This window comes from Diadema antillarum, unplaced genomic scaffold, assembly GCF_040938485.1.
Source record: "Diadema antillarum isolate AM-2024a unplaced genomic scaffold, OU_Dant_1.0 seq00000854_RagTag, whole genome shotgun sequence".
Classification (NCBI taxonomy): Eukaryota; Metazoa; Echinodermata; class Echinoidea; order Diadematoida; family Diadematidae; genus Diadema; species Diadema antillarum.
This window is the reverse complement of record NW_027271725.1, coordinates 1,976,410-1,997,588: the sequence shown is the minus strand read 5'-3', so window position 1 is coordinate 1,997,588 and position 21,179 is coordinate 1,976,410. Positions and strand designations below refer to the sequence as shown.

The window sequence follows — 21,179 nt, the reverse complement described above, 5'->3', positions numbered from 1 at the left end:
GACGAAGCATGAGAACAACACATGCCAAAGTAGGATGGGATAGGATAACTAGACATGGAAATTCGGGTTAATCCAATGACAGATTGCCATCTCGTTAAGAAAGGCCTTCGAAGGGCAGTACTCTTTCATAGTAGTCTCTATCTCAGCATGTTTATTGGCAGAAATAACGCAATTGGTTAATCTAAATATTGATGAAATCTTTCCACCATACGCGTCTAGATAGTCATGCATGACATTGGCGGATTACAGTCATATCACCCAAGACGAAAAATACGGAACTGTATAGTTACCACTACGCTGATCACATTTTCCTGCTTATTCAATGACAGTAATGGCTCGCTGGATTACGTCAGGAGGTGTGGGTAATTTGTAGAGGTCAATAGAATGATTTTTAAACCTGTCATTCGTCAGAGATAGCGTAATTTGGCGGGTTGGCCTGATTTGCGTCGACAGGGCTAACAAAATACTCTTGCTCAGGGGCGTCACCAGCTTTTTTTCAAGGGGGGTGCGTTTTGACACTGAATGTAACGAGATTTTTTTTGACAGACATTTGGAATATAGGAAGCTCTCAATCCCTAGACTATACTGGGTTTTTTTTTTAGGGAAACCAAGCGGAGAAAGGGCTCCGGCGTAGCTAGGATTTCATCTTGGGGTGGGGAGGCGTGTGTTAGTATGCGAGGGAGCGAGCAAGGGGGGGGGGGGGAGGGTGTGGAAATGCCTGTTGTCCCCCCCCCCGCTCCTCCCACGATGAGAAGTTTTTGCATTTTGATGTTGTAAATGGTGCAACTTGATGCAGGCTTTTTGCGTGTTTTATCGACTTGAAACAGTCCCACTTGTTTAAGGTATCAGTACATTTTGAAGTAAATTGTTATTGAACAATTTGCCTATAAATGGTATAATTTAGATAAACTTCTAGTAATAATTCTTACACTGATGTCATGAACGCGACCGAGCCCGAGCAAGGGGAACGAGCAAGGGGGGGGGGGGTTGTCGGAGGGGTTTGTCCCCCCCCATAAATGGATTATGGAATGACGGTGTGAAACGACAAATTACTGGCAGCAATATCAGGAGAATGGCATAACGACTACATGCGAGCGAGCGGAGCGAGCTTGAAATTTTTGACATTTTACAGTACAAAAACTGCCGTTTGTAGCCATATTTTTTTGCTTTGGAAATTAAGGGGGGGGGGGGCACCGGGCGCAACTGCTGGCAATATTACTGGCAGCAACATCAGGTAAATGGCATAACAATTAAATGCGAGCGAGCGAAGAGAGCGAGCTTGAAGATTTTGACAGTTTACAGTCCAAAAACTGCCATTTGGAGCCATATTTTCTCGCTTTGCAAATAAAGGGGGGGGGGGGGGCGCACCGGGCGCAACTACCGGCAATTACTGGCAGCAACATCAGGAGAATTGCATAACAATCAAATGCGAGCGAGCTTGAAAATTTTACATTTTACAGTCCAAAAACTGCTTTAGAAATTAAGGGGGGGGGGGGCGCACCGGGCGCAACTGCTGGCAATTACTGGCAGCAACATTAGGTGAATTGCATAACGATTCAATGTGAGCGAGCACAGAGAGCGAGCTTGAAAATTTTGACATTTTACAGTAAAAAAATAGCTAATTTTTTTCGCTTTGGAAATTAAGGGGGAGGGGGCGCACCGGGCGCAACTGCTGACAACTACTGGCAGTAACATCAGAAGAATTGCATAAAGATTAAATGCGAGCGAGCTTGAAAATTTTGACGTTTTACAGTCCCAAAACTGCCGTTTGAGCTATATCTTTTTTGCTTTGGAAATTAAGGGGGGGGGGGGGCGCACTGGGCGCAACTGCCGGCAATTACTGAAGCAACTTCAGGAGAATGGCATTAAGACTAAATGCGAGCGAGCGGAGCGAGCGAGCTTGAAAATTTTGACATTTTACAGTCCAAAAACTGCCGTTTGAAGCTATATTTTTTCGCTTTGGAAATTAAGGGGAGGGGGGAAGCCCGGTGCGCCCCTCCCCCTGGATCCGCCACTGGTAGTCAAGGGTGTCGGTTTATGTTCATGACTGGGGAGGTATGACCAGCGAGGTGGCGTCGAAGTGACCAAGCGGGGGAAGGATGTCCAAAATCTGCACTTTAGAGCATTCCCTATTTGTGCGTGTTTGTTTGTGTGTGTGTATTACATACATGGAAAAATTAGGAATTAGCCCTGGTCAAGTCTTTTTATTGGCAATGCAAGACATTTTTATATAGACTAGTATGTAAAGCAACTCTGCAAAATCAATGATCTAGCTTTGATATAACGAAGCGCAAAAAGGTACAAAGGTGTTCATTCTACATTACATTGCGCAACATTGTAGTGACTCTGTTTGCCGTTCGGATGTTCTGAGTACACTGCGCACATCCTGCTTATGTGCAGAATGCCAACCAGGAATCATGCTGAATCACAATCTTTTGTCGGGTCCGGGATTTTTGAACAATGTTTCACACTATATACCTATGTAATTATGGTTAAAAGTAATCATAGAAAAATATCTTATTTCTTGATCACCCTTTCATTCAAAAGCAGTTTACTAAACCCTTGAATTGCTATTTTGGTGAGTCTTTTTTTTTTAACCAACGGATTGAGGGGGGGTGGAGCCCCCCCCCCCCTCCATATGCTTGCCCCTCCATTTTTTTTTTTTTTTTTTTTTTTTTTTAATGACGCTAAGGCTCGCTCTTGGGCTGGCAATATGGATTGGTCAGAAGTAACGTACATAGACCCTACATACTTGTAAGTAGCACACGTACATGCAAACGTGTACGTGCTCCGTATCGCACGGATGTACAGTACCGGGTCGATAAATAGTAAACACTGTATACAATACTAGTAGATATGTATAAAATCAGTGCTGCCAGAGCCAGGGGTGCGAATTGCTTTTGCCCATGATTCTTTGGGTTTGTTTTTTTTTTTTTGTCCCTGGTGCAAAAAAAAAAAAAAAATAGAAAAGAATAATTATTTAGCGTGCGGCGTTGAGGTCGCTGGCAGACTGAAGTTTTTTTTTTTTTTTTTTTTTTTGAGGATCTGAAGGGGGGTGCGTTCGCACCCAACGCACCCCCCCTGGTGACGCCCATGTTGCTATCTGCAGAATGCATATTCGTATTATGCCAGATTCCGGTGGTTAGACCAACCGTAACCCGGATCTGATTCGATAAGGTGGGTACGCAACGAGCGTGCCATGGAGCCAGATTATACGAGATGGGTGCAACCGACATGCATTGGATGTTTTCCCTGCAAGCCAGACCAGACGGAGTAACAAATACGTCACTCGTTACCGCGCTCTCTGTTTCATCCAGTGTTTCATGATGGAATTTCTCACTGACATTTCTCCAGGCATAAGGATACCCACCACTCGCTCCGTCGACAGTTCAACACGCAAGCCAATAATTTGTAACTTATCACAATACGCTTGAAAAGAACACAGTTCCAGCTCCGGAAACAAGGACAAAGCATACGTGGAATGCCTTTTAGTGCAGACCAGTGGCGTATCTAGGGGGGGGGCAAGGGGGGCTCGTGCCCCGGGCGCCACTCCTTGGGGGCGCAAAAAACGAAAAAAAAAGAAAGGAGAAGAAAAAAGAGGAAAAAAACGAAGAAGAAGAAAAAAAAAAGAAAAAAGAAAAGAAGAAGAAGAAGAAAATGAAAAAGAAAAACAAACTCGCCCGGAAAGAGGGGGGGGGGGGGGGGGAAGGGAGAATGGTGGGGGGGGGGGGGCAGAAAACCAAATCAAACAAGATAAAAACAAGACATGATGATGACACGGACAAAATGACAATGTTTATTGTGTTCACACAAGAATTTCATGTTCTGTCAGCTGAAATACAAAAATTTTTGGCTCGCTCACTGCGCTCGCTCGCCAAAATTTATATAAAAAAGAAGGTAAGAACAAAACATGATGATGACGCGGATAAAATGACAATATCTATTGTGTTCACACATGTCATTTTATATTTAGCAGGCAAAATGTTTCACGGAGCAGCGACTGCAATTTCTTTCGTTCTGAAGCGATCGCCAATTGGATCAAAACAAAGGCGCCAACGGTTTCGAACATAGGGGGAGGGGGGCGCAAAAAAAAATCAAGCAGGATAAGAACAAAACGTAATGATAACGCGGAAATATACAAATTTCGGCTCACTCGCTCGTACAATTTAGAGTATTTTTTTCAAGTCCACAGTTTGTTGGTATAAATCGTTATCTATAAGGCCGTCACTCTATCTTGAGTAGAATTGTAAGATTTAATAAGCAAAATATGACAACAATTCCATGTTTTGTAAGCTAAAACACAAAATTTTTCGGCTCGCTCGCTGCGCTCGCTCGCCAAAATTTATCAAAGAAAGAAGGTAAGAACAAAACGTGATGATGACGCGGATAAAATGACAATGTCTACTGTGTTCACACATGTCATTGTATATTTAGCAGGAAAAATGTTGTAAGGAGCAGCGGCTGCAATTTCATTCATTCTGAAGCGATCGCCGATTGGATCAAAAGGACGCCAACGGTTATGAACATGGGGGGGTTGAGGCAAAAAAAAAAAACAAATAAAAAAAGATAAGAAAAAAAACGTAATGATGACGCGGAAATACACAAATTTTGGCTCACTCGCTCGTACTAATTTAGAGTATTAGTCCTCAGTTTGTTGGTATAAATCGTCTTCTGTAAGGTCGTCACTATATCTTGAGCAGAATTGTAAGATTTAATAAGCAAAAAATGACAACAATTCCATGTTTTGCAAGCTGAAATACAAAAAATGTTCGGCTCACTCGCTGCGCTCGCTCGCCAAATTTATCAAAAAGAGAAAAAGAGAGATAAGAACAAAACGTGATGATGACGTGGAAATATACAAATTTCGGTGCACTCGCGCGTACTAATTTGGAGTATTTTTTAAACCCTCAGTTTGTTGGTATAAATCGTTATCTGTAAGGCCGTCAGTATATCTTGATTAGAATTCTAAGATTTGATAAGCAAAAAATGACAAGAATTCCATGTCTTGTAAGCTGAAATACAAAAATTTTCCGCTCGCTCGCTGCGCTCGCTCGCCAAAATTTATCAAAATTCATTACATTCAAATCACCCTCAAAAGACCCCTTTTAAGTGCTTGAAAAAGCATATGGACTTTGTCTGAAGTCCCTACCGGGATGGGGTTGGGGTCGAACACTTTTTCAGAAATTAGGGGCGCAATTTTCGCGCTTGCCCCGGGCGCCGTTTTCCCTAGATACGCCACTGGTGCAGACTAGTTTGACAGCCAATTTCGGCTTGGATTATGGTCAGAAACAGGGATTGGAACAGCAAAGAAACTGATGTCTTGACACTGCCAAATTATATCACCAGCACAGAAAAGAGAGCAATATCGTTCCCCTTCAAAATTTCTTTAATTTCTCCTTAGCCAAGACACATCTGAAATGCAGATGATTATCGACAAAAATGATATTCTATTCGGCCAGCCTGGCGAGCATCAAGCTCTAAAAACTTCGTTATCTGTTTTGATAAGTAAACATTCGATTATTTTCCTGAAGAAACGTCGTTGAAGTAGGGCCTACAAAAAAACAAAACAAAAGATCGAAAAAAAAACATGTTCGACCCTCTTTCATCAGGTGAAAATAATAAAGAACGGAATGTCAACCAGTATCTAATCATGGTACTAGCCGCGTCTTTAGGTGAGGAATAAGGACAGAACAACGTGCTGATTGTAACTTGTACAGTAAAACAGCGTGCTTTATTAATAAATGAATTACCTTCAGTGAGCACGTACTACATAATTATATTTTGTATTATAATGCATTTAATATTCAACCCTTTAAAAGAAACTGTCACTATTCAAATCAACAATTCAAAAGTCTTATCAGTTATCCTCTTACAGGTCTGATGATTATAACCAATGCTCCTCGGAGACAACACACTCGTGTATGAGATACAATTTCTTTTTCTCTTAATGTTCTTATACTTGCTTCCAGCCATCCTACGTTACAACTGTTTTTACTGTATTGTACAATTTTATCAGAAACAAATTCTGGTGAGTGAAAAACAAGCAACAACAAGATTCTCATGTCAGTTGAAAATTCCACAAAAACCTTCCGAATAATTCTGACATTATATTCAACGCTCTTTCAGCTTCCATTATTATGTCGTAGGTTGTTTAACTCGACAGCTCCTTGGCGAATCAAAACCAAACTCGACACGATATTCCATTTCGTAGACGGGGCCTATTATACTCCGATACTGGACGTGCGACACATTATCTCTATAAGAGGCTTAGAGAGTCAGATCTGACTTTGTAACTAACATCTGTCAGTTGGATTAGCATCTGCCAACAATATCTTCCTTCATTTATTTTCCCTTCAGCTGAATATTTGCTCTCTTATGTGACAAGCAACATTCAACCCGCATATCATTGCCGAAGGACATTCATATTCGATATTTTAAAATCAAATAAACACACAGTAGGCCTGTGGAATAACATTCGTGGCTCTATAGCCATACTATAGAATATTGCATATATATATATATATATATATATATATACATATATACATATATATATATATATATATATATATATATATATATATATATATATATATATTTGTAACATAACAACATAACAACAAGAAGAAAAGGAGGGCGCCTTTTCTTCTTCCGCCATACCTCGTGAAAGCTGTTGGCATTATGCGCTCAAAGCCAACTACCATCTTACGTGTGTGACTGTAATAAGAAAAGTACCTAAAATGGAGAATGCATCTACGATTCAAGAGAAACCTACAAGCTTCGAGCCGTAATGTACAATAAATTCACTGCTAGTATGCACGAGCTGTGGGAAGCAAATTGTGAGCTGAGTTTGGTGGGAAATTTCATTTCCCCGCGTATCAATAAACGTGAAAACAAAACCAATAAACGTCTTCCTCAGTTCCCTCACGTCTATTCTGAAATATTTCAGGGGCGTTGTGTGAAGACCAAATATAGGAAGGCGTATAACAATTCATGGCAATAACGCATCATTTCAACGACCGTAAAGGGTCCCTATTACTTTATCGAAAGAAGACATGATTTGGCATCAAAATAAGATAGCATCGGCAAAATACGGTGAACCTTAAACAAATCCATGGCCGTTTGCGCAAACGTGCATTACAAAGTTTTCATAGGATACTTATATATATGTATATGATATAACTCTTTATTCTCTTTGCCAGTTCGGGCCACTAAAATCCTCAAATATTAAATCTTAACTGTTTATTATGATAATAATTAAATATTGGTCCGAAATAAAAGGAAATAGGAAAATTCATTTTGAAGTTTAGATTCCGATCGGGCCACAAGACTACCGCTGATGTCGAGAACTGTTACAGTATATATATATATATATATATATATATACAGGTAATATTCAAGCGTTGTATCAAGTTTCAAATACATTTACAACAATGCAAACAGTATCAAATCACTATGCCTGGAAGCGACTTTCTCTGATTGTTATCCTCCCTTAAACGATCTTCATTAATGAGGGTCAAAAGGTCTATTTGCATACCCAGAAAGAGAATGTCATCCACACAGAGTTCTAAGGGGCCACAAGAAACATGGTATCAGTCAAATATAACCCATGGCAGGCAGGGCCATCAAAACGTATTATAGAGTGGAATTACGTCACAACGTAAAATGTTTTATGTCCTCAGATCTTCCTCCAGTCATCTTGATTTCTGATTCCATGTAACACATATGAGATTTACGCATGGAATGTGTTTAGAGAATGGCCAGAACACCTGCGCAAAACTTTTTCTTTTTAATACAACCCAACTAATATCGATAAAAGTAGCTGTAAACGCTTGGTAACATACCCACCCCACCGATAGAAGTTTATTTATTTATTTTTTTGTGTGTGTGTTTATTCTTCTTTTCATGCCCAACAATTGTAACTCCGAGCGATGAAGAAAAGTGAGTAATTCATATTCAAGCAATCTTGCCACAGGACCTATAGGACACAAGACGGTACCGTAACCGTGTTCCAAATGAGACGGGAGAAATTATCATATCGAATAAGGGCGAGAACCTCTTCCGTAATCAACCTAGTGAGTGAGTGCATTTTTTCCCTTCATGTCTACACGTGTACGCGAGTGTGCGCACATAGAGAGAGCCGAGAAGAGTGATTAAATTTGAAAGCCTCTGGTTGCATTAGAACGCGTGAAATTTGAGCTTTGTGAACCTAAGCGTCGCGTTTCTCATGGCATAAGTAAAACAGGAAGGAGAGCCGCCAACGGGGCCTCTTCATCTATACGGGAATTGAAGTATCATACAAGAGTGATAGACATATACTATATTTTACGTAGGTATTTTATACACTCACACACCCTAACATAATCATAGCAGACACATACTTACACCAAATTATAATCATCATTAACATTGCTGATGTTGAATAATCATTATATAAATTTTACATAATAAGTACACAATATACGTCCACATACTTGCATAACTGTAATGTGTAATTTGCATTATAACATACACACAACAATATGTAAAATCCATAGTAATGTATGACATACTAATTGTGTCTAAACTCTCTTACATACACCATAATATATATAGAAGATGAATGATGTAGCCATAAGAGAACTGTAACATGAGTAATGAAAATAAAAGATGAAACCAAAGTTTCATCTTGTGTCAGCAGGGAAGGTAAAGAAATCCCAGACTGTATAAACTAACGCTGTGAGATATGTAACTGCTGCTATTTCATGATCACATTGTATACCGCCGCTCGATGATTTCTTCTTTTTTCCCCCAGAAATATATTTCATGAGATTACAACGCTCAATATCACCTCATTTTGGTTTTGCATCATATTAATCATATAATCAAGAAACAAAATATCCTATTATACATAAATATGAACATAAAGACATTGGGTTTTTGTCATTGTCGTTTTATTTGTTTGTTTGTTTGTTTTTTACGAGGAGAATCAATCCTAAGTATATATGCAGGCAGACACATGATCACACACAGATCACAAACATTGTTATGATGACCCCCTCCCTTAAACAAAAATGAAAAGGTTATAACGGTATGTAAAGCGTTGAAATTTGCTGCTTGTTATTGTTCCAAATTGAAACCGATTAACAGCATTAAGAATACTAGTAGTCCTCATTAGATATAGAGTGAGGCCTTCAAATGAATTGGTAATCTTTTAAGCGTTTTCCCTTCTCGCGATTTTATTCATCATCTTTCAAATACATAATGAATAATTGGCATACATGCATGAGTGTATGTCAGAGTGTGATGAAGTCTTCAACCTCTATCTGTGTAAAATTGTCATGCATGAACTTGGCTGTAATGGAATTTGATGATAAGAGGTAGGTCACACGTGCCTGTCGCCTATTCACAAGACGTTCCCAAGACGGGATGGATCGTTTGTCTATATGGCATGTGACATGGTGAGGCGCACAGCAGATCATGCACTGCGGGCTTAGACCGGGGTTTTGCCGGGGAGTGTTTGTTCGGGAGTTATTGGAGTGTGTAGGAAAAATGCTTCAGCACAGTCGGAGAGGCCGCATATTTGTAAATTTCTTGCAGAAAGAGAAACTTCTGAGAGACAGACCCTTAATAAGTAAATCCGCGTTCAAATTCAAATAATATTGTGGCACCACTTTCGGCATGCTCGGTAATCGCTCAAATTTGCGAGAGGAATTTTGCGAAGTTGCCAACTTACATGGATTATGGTGCGGTTAGAAACGTCAAAAGGAAATGCCCCGAGGTTTATTTTAGATAAATGGACGGCAAGACGAATTTGAATTAGCCGCCATGGAATAATTACTCCCTGCGAAATGAAATGCTAGTGGCTTGTATCAGTTCATTTTCTTCGCGTATGTCAGGCATGTACAATACACAGTTCACATCAGGGTTGCTCAAGTTAAAGGAACTGCAGAAATTCGTTCACTGGGCTGCGTGTGATGTTCCAGGAGATGTTAGACACACTCCAGCGCACGTTAGAGTTGAAAAAGTATCATTCTGTTCATATGAATATATCTATCAAGGAATATGATATGCTCGAAAATCATTTTAAAAAAAGTTTACTGCAACAAAGATTCCTGATATCATTTACACATTTAAGGTGTGGCATGATTCAAGCATTACGACATAAGTAATTATGACGCATTAATCATTACTTTCGGGAGATTGAGCCAATGCGCATGCCTGTGCCTATAATGATAATGCTTTGAAAGACGACGGTAATAACTTACTTTGTCAGTTTTCGTCACCATTTTAGGGGCCCACAGTGACCACCTGAGAGAGGAAAAAACATTGTGCTTTCTGGTTCTTGAAGATTTACACTAACAATAGAAGAAATTAATGAACAACCCAATGGTCATCAAATTATCTTGAACCAAATATTTTAGCGTCTTTAGAATATGACTTAACCCTTTCCCCTTTTATTCATTTTATTTCCCTTTCCGATTCCCTCCCCCCCCCCCCTCCCCGAATGAGCGTGAATGGAAAGTTACATGCTTGCACAAAGTACTCCAAATCAAATCCGGTTTATAACTGAAATCCATTGACCGACGATAATCAAAGCACCAAGCCCTTCAGGACTAACAAAAGCGATGTCACACATTTTTTTTTATTGAATAACATATATTTCCCGCCTATATTGTGTTTTAAGCTGACAGTTTGTACACTCATTTCATCAAATCAAGGAAGTTAAAAGAATTCCTTCTACCAAACAGAATATCAATATCCTGTCACTCCGCACTCGTATACTAGCACTCAATCTGAGATACCGTACACCATTTCGTGAACATAGTGCCTTTTAGAATATTCTTCCTTTATCTTTCTTATTTTCCATATAGTCAGTCTCGATGGAGATAAAGTATGTTTTTTCGTAACTGAAAAGCAGAAGAGGGGAAGCGTCTCGAGATTAATCCCCCAAAATAAAATAGGTTGGTTGACACACGAGGATGGAGAGGGGTATCAAAATATGGCAGTCATGTCGGTATGCCAGACTCGTCTTGCGAGGTAATTACAGCACTTCGCACTATCTCGCTGACGGACGACCCTCGAAAGATGACGAGCACAGGGTCGACAAAAGAAAACAGGCACTCCCCTCCCCCCCCCTCCCCCGCCGTCGTGTGTCGTTCCTGTTGTCGACGTTGGTGTGAAACTTTTAATGCATTATGTCCATTCGTTTGACGAGTCAATCATAACTTTCTTGCGATATTGATGACTTCTTGTTTTTATCTTTTGTCAAACTTTTTTTTTCAGACAGACAATATTTATTTCGATTCCATCATCCATCTTTGATTACAATTGAACATTCAGTTATTGTTGCTAGCTGCGTGACATTTCAAACGTATTACAAAATATTGAAAAAATTATTCTTAGGACTGTCGTTGTGTCAAATTTCTCACTTTTATACACACAAATAATACACAGTAACTGCGTTCTTAAATATACCCGTCCCCGCAATAATATTTTAATAATATAATCGATTCTTGACAATGGGTCAACAAAACCAATAAATAAATGTACATTATACAATACAAAATAATTATATCCTTTAAATCTTCGATTTCGATTGTGATCGATAATAACTATGACCGTTACTAAATTTACATGACAGTGTTTGATAAAAGTTGATTTCTTAGGAATGTATAAAGTTTATCAGTTGGTAGATGTAAATGGCATATATAAGCTGAGAAGAGAGTTTTGAGATTGGAAATTAGTGAAGAAATGATCGGCAAAATATATAAAATACTTTTAGCTTTACGTACACCGTCATTATGGAAGGGTACATTAAAACGAGAACTGAATATGGCGGATGCGCAATCAAAAAATGAATTTTATTTGCAGAATAAAATATATGATATATCATATTATAGAAGATATAACATCAAAACGTACTTATAAAGCATTGAGGAGGGATGAAAGTGAAACTTCATCAGCATTTGATAATTTAATTGGTTTATATAATTTTCAGGAAATATATAGTAGGTCGATCTTTCTTAGGTCTCGGAAGTCTACTCGGGTGTGGATGTGTTTAATGAACAGACTTTGTGTTTGTGTGTGTATGTGTGTGTGTGTGTGTGTGTGTGTGTGTGTGTGTGGGTGTGTGTTTGTGTGCTTGTGTATCTGTGTTTGAGTGAGGTATACCTGGAGGGGTAACAAGGATAAGGATTATGGAGAGACATGGAATATATATAGATAATATGTATGTACATAATTATATTTACATGTATATATAGTATGTTTTTTTTTGTTTGACCCCTTATCAATGGTCGATCCCATTATTGCTGTGACGAATATATGAATGTTATTGATATGCATCAGTGTATATCTTTGCAATGCATAATAATTAGAAATTAACACAATTACAGTCCCATAATTCATTTAGATGTAGTATGCTGACTTATACAATGTTTCAAATGTTACGGAATGTTCAATTTGTAACAGACCATGGATGATGGAATCGAAATTGAGGGGCCCACAATCTACAAGCTTTGTCTTTTTAGTGGGTCCCTCCATTTTTCGAATTTTGCAAACTGTATAATTACTTCTAGTCACTTGAGTTATATGATAGTGTATAATTATAAGGTGGTACAATCATTGTATATACATTCTTTCATGTTATACTTTTACGCACCTTAATTTCTGTTATCAAAAAAGTGATGTTCATATCTTTTTTGTCGAAAAATGAAATAAAACATTGAATTGAATTGAATTGAATTGAAATAAAACATTTTTCAACAACAACAACAACAACAAAAACAACGACGCAACAAATGACCATCGTGTCAAGAGAGCTTGAATCATGTCAGTCTATCCTTTTGTGACTCAATAAGGGGAGGGGTGTATAAAAAGGATAGCACCATTCCAATAGGGGAACTTTTTGAGTGATTATTGTTCAAGGCAGGGGAAATGGAATGGTCGGTTGATTCGAAAGAAAACGTTAAGGAACAAGAGAGAAATGAGGTTAAACTTTACTCCATCGTGTAATAAATGTACTGGCAAGCCATCCCTGCATGGCTCTCTCTTTATTTCATAGACTCCACCATTTCCCATCACAAGTTGAAAGCAATTTAAAGTGACCAGTTCAAATGTTATGTCATCTTCCATTTTATGAAAAATGCCTGAGTGGTGCTTTTAATACGACAAAAACTTGGCTATAGAGCTCTTTGTCCCTGTGTTTAAGCTGCGCCCTTCAATAAAAAAAAGAGAACTCCCACAAAAGAAAAAATACATATGACAGTAAAATCTTCTTTTTTAACAAAGCGAGATCCAGCATTTGCATTAAAACTTCATTTCCGATCTAGAGTCAGCTGTCTATATGCTAGACACTTCTGGTCAGAGTTTTGTGTTTGAGGTGCGGCCATCTTCCAATACCTCGCTGCCTTCAGCATTTGCACACGGCAAATAATATCGTGTTGCCGATTTACCAGAGGATAAATGGGAAATGTGAAGTGAAATTTAGTCTTAATCAAATAAATGTCCAGTTTAATAGATGATAACCCCATACGAGTCTATATGTAATGGAATGCTGATCAGATCACCCTACTTGTAGTGAAGAATGGGAAACAGTGAAGACAGGTACATAAGGCGAGATGACGCGTGAATGCTTGGAACTTACATCATACGAGGATAAAACAGAAAAGACTTCAGTTTTGATTCAAATTGCTATAACTGTTTTGACAAGCATGGCACTTTTGCCCGAGTCATATGGGGGAAATCACCCATGACTGACGGTGACCACAAACGCGTGTAATGTCGGCGAAATTATGTCTGAGTCCACTTAACGATTCGTAACAAGTTGAAGGCTACGCACATCGAAAAAAAAAATTGAAAGACATGTGTCGAAGTATTCATATCGTTAATGAGGCTTCGCAAATATTGTTAGAACGGAAATCGAGACAAGGTTTTGATGGTTCTTTTGTTCATTTATTATTCGTTTTACGCTCGAGTTGTCAGCACAAACACTGCGGAATAACAATAATTTGAGGTTCAAATCACATCACTTTGGCGCGGCCAAAGTGATCCATTTATTCACCACTCTGTCATTTGTTAAATTTTGCGGGTCGATAACGAAGAATGCAAAATCTGTTTTATATTTCTCTCACTTGCGAGAGTCTCTCTTGAGAGTACTAGTATTCATCTCTCCCTCTCTCTCCCTATTAAGTTTTTAACTCTTGATATATATATATATATATATATACATACATACATAAAGAAATATATATACATATATATTCTTTCTCTTTCTCTCTCTTTTGGTGACGTCTTTTCACTATAACGTACCCATGCAAGTAAACATATTTAGCACGAACGCTTGGCCTGCGCCTATATTTCCGCTCCTAGTTTCTCTCTTTTCGGGTAGAGTTTTTCCCCATTCCGTCTAAGGGTTACAGGAATTCAAAAACTCGCTCAACATCGCGACGCAAATTTCCCCAAATCAGGCTTCGCAATATCAATATTTGAGCTAGGGTTTTGCTATGCTCCTCATTCTGCATTCGTAACAAACGTTTCCAACACTTCAATAATATTCGTGACGTGATTGCATTCAAATTCCCAAGATGCCCTTTGCTCAGCGTAGCGCGCGGTGTAATACTTCCAATCAAATTAGATTTGATTGGCTTTTTATGAAGAATGTCAAATGTTTACTTCTAGATACAAACGCACATTCGAAATGAATTTGTTTTCTGTTAACCCTCTTGCGAGTCCAATAAGCTCGTATGCCAAACTGCTCTAATGAAATGGATATTAATTCGGTCGAAGCTACTTGAGTCGAAGGCTTACCACTCATTCAATAAATAACGAGTCAGCGGAAAAATCCTTATAATTAGAATTACGTCACAGAGCGTCTTGTGAGATGAGCCCTCCCTGAGTCACTTACACGATTAAAATGAAACAAGGTCAAGAAATTACTGAAAAGTGCAGGAGATTTTCTCTCTTTTTTATTTGGGGAGAGGGCTTTTTTTTTTCTTGATCATGATATCCTTATGGGGCTCGAAAGATATGTTTGCTTTAACTTAGGATAAAAACTAATGAATCTTTGACCCATCAGGAAAGATCGGAACTATACTTACATAGTTGGTAAAAAAAGAAAGTATGAAGATGTGAGAGAATAAGAATTAGCTTAAAAAACAAGAGAACAATGATTAAAAAAAAGTAATGGAGGGCCGCAAGAATGGGAAAAGATGAAAAAAGTAATTACAATCCATAGAGCAAAATGGCTCCACGTGCATATATATAGTATATAGTATTTACAAGTGTAAGAAGGAGAAAGAGAGAGTAATAATGTTGATTTATACAGTTCAAATATAATGTATACAATAAGAATCATGCTGACATCGGGACCAAAATATAAACAGAAGGAAATCGGCAAAAATCAACGGCACCAAGATAGAGTTTTCTTTCCGGGAATTTTTGGTGTCTGGCATTTCGACCGCTCATTAAGTCCATTTCACATCAAGCACTAAAACTGCTCGTAACCGTCAGATGGCGTGAAGAAGACATGCTCGGCGCCACAGCGTCATCAACAACTCAAAATATGAACAGGACAAAGGACATGGGATATGATGAAAAAAAATGCTAGTCGAGACTTGAAAACCACCACTGGCCTTGAATGACGCAGTGCACTATATTTTTTTTTCTGCTTTCTTTTTCTCTCTCCAAATTTGATAGGGCCAGCAGAATTACTCGACAAAACAATTTTGATATAAGATGTGCACAACAAGCTTTGATTATGTCATAGTATATACTTACCTCGAGAAAAGGGAATAATCGTCAGAACCATGGATAAGGTCCACCACGTCGAAATTATGGTCTTCATGTTTGAATATCTGTGAGTATCCGATACAAAAGAGGAAAACCGACTTCGACTCCGCGTTATCTGTAAGAAAATGTCAAATGTGGTGACAAAAGTTGAGTTGGAAGTGCTCACTTCCAACAGCTGTGCAAGCAGAATTAATTATCCAGACTTGTAACTGTCAGCCATGTTTTGACTTCTAATCTGTGTGTTCTTTACAGAATTCACTTGTTGAGATCTAAATGCTGATTGTTGGAAGGCGAAATAGGATATGACTCAGTCCAAGAAGAAGCAGACAAGATCTAACGCTGACAGAGAGAAAGAGAGATGCCGATGACAGTCTATAAGAAAGTGTCAGAGACAACTCACCGACCGTTTACCTGCCACGATCGCCGAAGTTCATTTGACGAGCTCAACATACGGCACTCCGTGGTGGAAACGGGAAAGTGAGCTCAAAATCGCTCGCAGGAGACGGGTAAACGAGTGCGTGCGTGTGCGTCGTGGGACTGAATTCATATTTCCTCGTCCGATCGATGGCGCCGCGCACGAGTATTATGACGGCGGCACGCACAACACTCTCGCGCCGTGCCGTGCATTCCATGAATCCTGCTGTGCTTAATCCAAAAATGGGAGTCGATTCGGTAATCGAGTTGTTTGAAGAAAACCATGGAGGACTTTTGACGAATGATTTCAGTATTAGTAAGCTCATTTTATGGGTGTATGAAGTACAAAACATCATATCAATTTGTCACGTGATTTGCTGATTATACCACCGATATAGCTGGTCTGTAATAAGTTTCCATGGGAACTGAGAGTATAATCGTTTGAAAAGGAAGAAAAATTAGAAATGCATAACGTTGCTTCAGTCATAACTGATTGATCTCCGAGAAATGCGTACAAAGCAACAAGGCATGCATACCCAGGTATGCAATGTGAAATGGCGTAATAATCCATATTAGGCATTAAAGTGAAACTCGCTTCACGGAAAATCAAAATGGTAAAATCAAATAAGCTGATGAGTGAAAGATCAATTTAGATCGAATGAGAGATAAGAAAGCTTCTGAAAATCTAGGGATTTAATGAAGTAGTGATAACACTCCCCGTCACGTTTAGGTCTATCCCTCGTTAGAGATGAGGACATGCTTTCTTAAATTCCCGAATACTTGCACACACTTCATTTTTCATGATTCATGATTATGTTCATTGTCGCTTTATAACAGACCGAAAAATTTTTGATAGATATTTGAAGAGACAGCATGCACTTGAAGAAGAATGGATCCTTATTAAACTCGAAATTGTTGGCTTCTCCAGTCGTTATGTTATTTCGCTATTGGCTTCTTTTACACCTATCATTTTTCTTTCATTTTCATTTCTCTCGTCAATGGTCGAGCACTACTTTCCGCAAGAGCCCAATTTCCCTTTAATGATAAGAAGAACGTGTCCAGGAAGGTTTGAAACAGAATAGAAGCAGAATGGTTATGCTAATTACCAAATATCGAAAGATACACCATCATTGTCAGATAGGAGGCATAATACAATTTCATTATTGTTCCTCGCCGGTGTGAGAAACAACATACACGTGGGATAAAGACATACAGGGGGTCCACCGGCTCGAAATTTCTCGGTCACTTTGTGATTTACGCGTTATTTTGTTGAACTCATCTGGTGTGAAAGATCCAGTGATTCGTATTCCGTTTGCTACCACAAATATGTAGCAGAATCTTTTGCGTTTTAACGTATACTGTAAGTATTTGTTTCTCACGGGGCATTGGCTTAGTTCAATTCTGTCGTCAGGATGGCGCGGAGCAATGTTCTCCGTAGTTAAGTTTAACTCTCTTTGTCTATCAAGCAGAACGTTCAAGGTCTACATATCAATCACCTGCAACATGGTCTCTTCCGGAGTTTAAAGACGTAGAGCTTCCGAAGAAGGTTCCTATGACTGTGTTGTAAGAAAAAAAAACTTTGTCAAAGTGTCCTAGATTTTATAACTTTCTGATGACTTGTTTCAGATTGCACTTCATTAATGCATTTTTCAAAGTATATAATCTATATTCAAACGTTTATCATATAGATATCAAAATCTCAGTTGACAGTTTGAGAGAGAAAAAAGAAAGGAATGTGTTTACATGATAATGCAATTGTATAATTAGTTTAGGTTTATGCCCAATTCAGTAAGCGAGTTACAAGGATTTGGGCATAGATTATGGTTTCTTACATTTTTTTTTTTGGTACAATACACATGTCCTTGTATCAGTTGTTGTGTTACATACATGCATTTACACAAAAGAGAAAGAGAGAGAGAGAGAGAGAGAGAAAGAGAGAAAGAAAGAGAGAGGAGGGTTAAAATAAGTTCTTGCCACCAGCGTTACTCTTTTCATCAAACAAACGCATAAAACAATCAACATTTTTTTTCAGACATTTCCAATTTGATATGCTTATGATTAATGTGTTCGTATCCATCACAATTCTGCATTGCATTTCGCAATTTGCATTTCTGATACAGATCTCTCTCTTTATATATATGTATATATATATATATATATATATATCAAGAGTACAAGCAGTCGTATAAAAACACCGCAGGAGCCAAAAAATTGGACTGACGTTTCGGTCAAAGACCTTTATCTTTGATGTCCAATTTTTTGGCTCCTGCGGAGTTTTTATACGACTGCTTTTACTCTTGATATCTATTTATTACACATCGACGCAGAACTTTCATATTTTGATTACTATATATATATATATATATATATATATATATATATATGTGTGTGTGTGTGTGTGTGTGTGTGTGTGTGTGTGTATGTGTGTTCGTGCGTGCGTGCGTGCGTGCGTGTGTGTGTGTACGCATGTAGAAAGCATTTTCTTCCGGTTACTTGTTTTGTTTATTCTTTAAATGCTCTATGGCTTCATTTCAATATGCCAATCATTTGTGTTTGTGATGTTTTAGCACGTAAATCAGACCACGTCAGTATACATCTGTATAGCATTACAGCAACATAGAATATGCATTCGAGAACATTATCATGGCGAAGCAGACTGTGACGGAATGCACCTTTAACATTGGTTCTATTGCCGGAATATGATGCGCCTCCAGATGACATTCTTTCCCCCCTTTATACCAATCTAGACGTGAAGAGCAGTCTGGCGTATTCATCACGTGGTAGGATAATGGATGGTACTGACAAACTCGTGTGCTGTACAGGCCATCACAAAAGGTATCAAACTCTGTGAGAGAGTTTGGATGTGCACTCATAGCGAAGAGGTGGCATCTAAAGTCGTGCTCCTGCTTTCGGCTGGAAATTTCATATTGCTGAACACTGGCAAATTCATTCATTCTTTCATTTCTTAAGGGTTTTTTTTTTGCGCAAATTATATTTGTCACATACATCTACAATCAAAGAAGAGTAACGAATTATAGAAAATTAATTGTACACGGACTGAACTTTTAATAATGTTTTGTGACGCAGAATGGATTTGAATAATCTCAGAGACCATTTTCACACATATTACATTTGTAGCATACATCTACAGATTAATAAAGAGTAACAAATTATTCAAAATTCATTGTATATAGACTGAACTTTAAATAGCATTTTATGATACAGAATGGATTTGACTATTCTAGAGTACGTTGTATATCATATTCAAATTGGAAAATTAAGAAATGTGCAGGAGTACCTATATCAAAGCAGAAGCTTCTAGGGGTAGGTCTCAAGAGACAAAGTCGAACACACTCACACACACACACACGCGCGCGCAAATAAGCACGTTGTCAATACTTAGAGTCCCATATACAAATTGCATGTGGGCTGCAAGCATATCAAGACTTGCTTGTGTTCTATAGCCCTCCTGTACGGTTCATATCATTTCCTTTATTTCATTTTATCATACTTTGTTGGTATAGTGAACTCCATGTGAGCACACGACAATGTGTATTCTGAATTGCGTATATAAGATGACGAAATCAAATCAACTGTTGGATATACACATATATGGTCAAAATTGTGACTCTATTTGATAACGAATTCAGTTCATGGATCACAACATTTAGTTAATTAATTTAGATGGTGACAACGTGATAAATACAAGATATTATTCCCTTTAAGTCAATCAATCATCAATAACAACAAAAATACCAATTACTTACTGCCTTACACAACATCTGAATTGTTCTGATACAAACCATGCCATGTGCAATTGAAAAACAAAAGTGCCGCCAAGTAGATGCTCCATCATGAAAAACAAGACATTAATTTTATTGCAAAATTTTTTATCAATATTCTGATGTCGCTCTGCAGTCGAACATTTTTTCTTGATTTTGCCTGTCAAAGACTCAAGCATATATGCTTTATGACAAAATTATCATTCTTTAGTTATGATTATACACGAGAGTGCATCTTTGCTTGCTGGTCTGGACTGAAAATGGCAAAAAAGGAAGTGCCTGATCATAATTTATACATTTGTATAGTCTTAACTCATGCATGCTTTGAAGACCTTCAACGGTTGTGTCAGGCCAATACTAATAGCGCCTCCTACGTCACGTGAGTGTGCTCTTCTCGTTCTACAAGAAAATCGTATTAGACTTATATATACTAGAAAAAATATACTACAAAAAATTCCTACTTTTGATCCTTAATAGTTAAAAAACTGTATATCAGATAACACTGACATTGATATGAGCAACAGCTGAATAGTGTACAATTTTGTTGGAGCTAATTGAAAACTGATAGCATAAATAAGTTTCATTAGATTTAAGATTTATTTTTAAGTTAGGTATCAGATTTTGCTTTGTTTTCAACACTCTGCACAAAAGTGTAATTTGGCATAGGGGTCAATTGGTATGTATGGGAGTGTGAGGGTAACACCGTGACAATGGTCATGAACAATGTCCAGGATTGGAATGCTTTATTACGTATTCATGAGAAATTCAACTATCACAGCTAGTCTTTTTTCATACTGAAATGTAGTGTATGCAAGCACATGAAAGCATGTTTTTACTTTGTTATGTGCATGTACTTTACCCTTTACCATGAATTCAGACTAGCAGTGCCTACGGCAATCCCTCATGAATTATAATAAAGTATTCATATTCCTTGGAGCAGGAGGCCAGTAGCCTAGCCAATAGAGCTCTGAAAAGGTGGTATTCTTGGTTCCATGTCTATTGTTCAGGGTCATTGTAAGCACACATTCACATACACATTGGTTCTTGTGTAAAGTTCAATTTTGTACACAGGGTTCAAATTTGACCATATCTGGAACTTTTAAATTAATCATAGATTTAAAAAAACTGGTTCATGTTCTCATAGTCAAATCACCTCCAACTAAATACTATTCAGCTATCACTCGTATCAATGACGGTGTTATCTGATGTAAA

General features: G+C 38.2%; 1 protein-coding gene across 6 annotated transcripts in view; it reads right to left on the bottom strand.

Moving 5' to 3' along the window:
* Window positions 1-16,234, bottom strand: part of LOC139740446 (neuronal acetylcholine receptor subunit alpha-7-like) — a 101,465-nt gene extending 85,231 nt beyond the window's left edge. For 3 of the 6 annotated variants that reach the window (XM_071651039.1, XM_071651043.1, XM_071651041.1), the window contains exon 1: window positions 15,760-16,160. In XM_071651039.1, the coding sequence (XP_071507140.1) occupies window positions 15,760-15,826 (67 nt within the window). In that variant the 5' untranslated portion in view covers window positions 15,827-16,160. The other 3 variants (XM_071651040.1, XM_071651042.1, XM_071651044.1) reach the window with 2 other exon arrangements.
* Window positions 16,235-21,179: the final 4,945 nt, after the last annotated feature.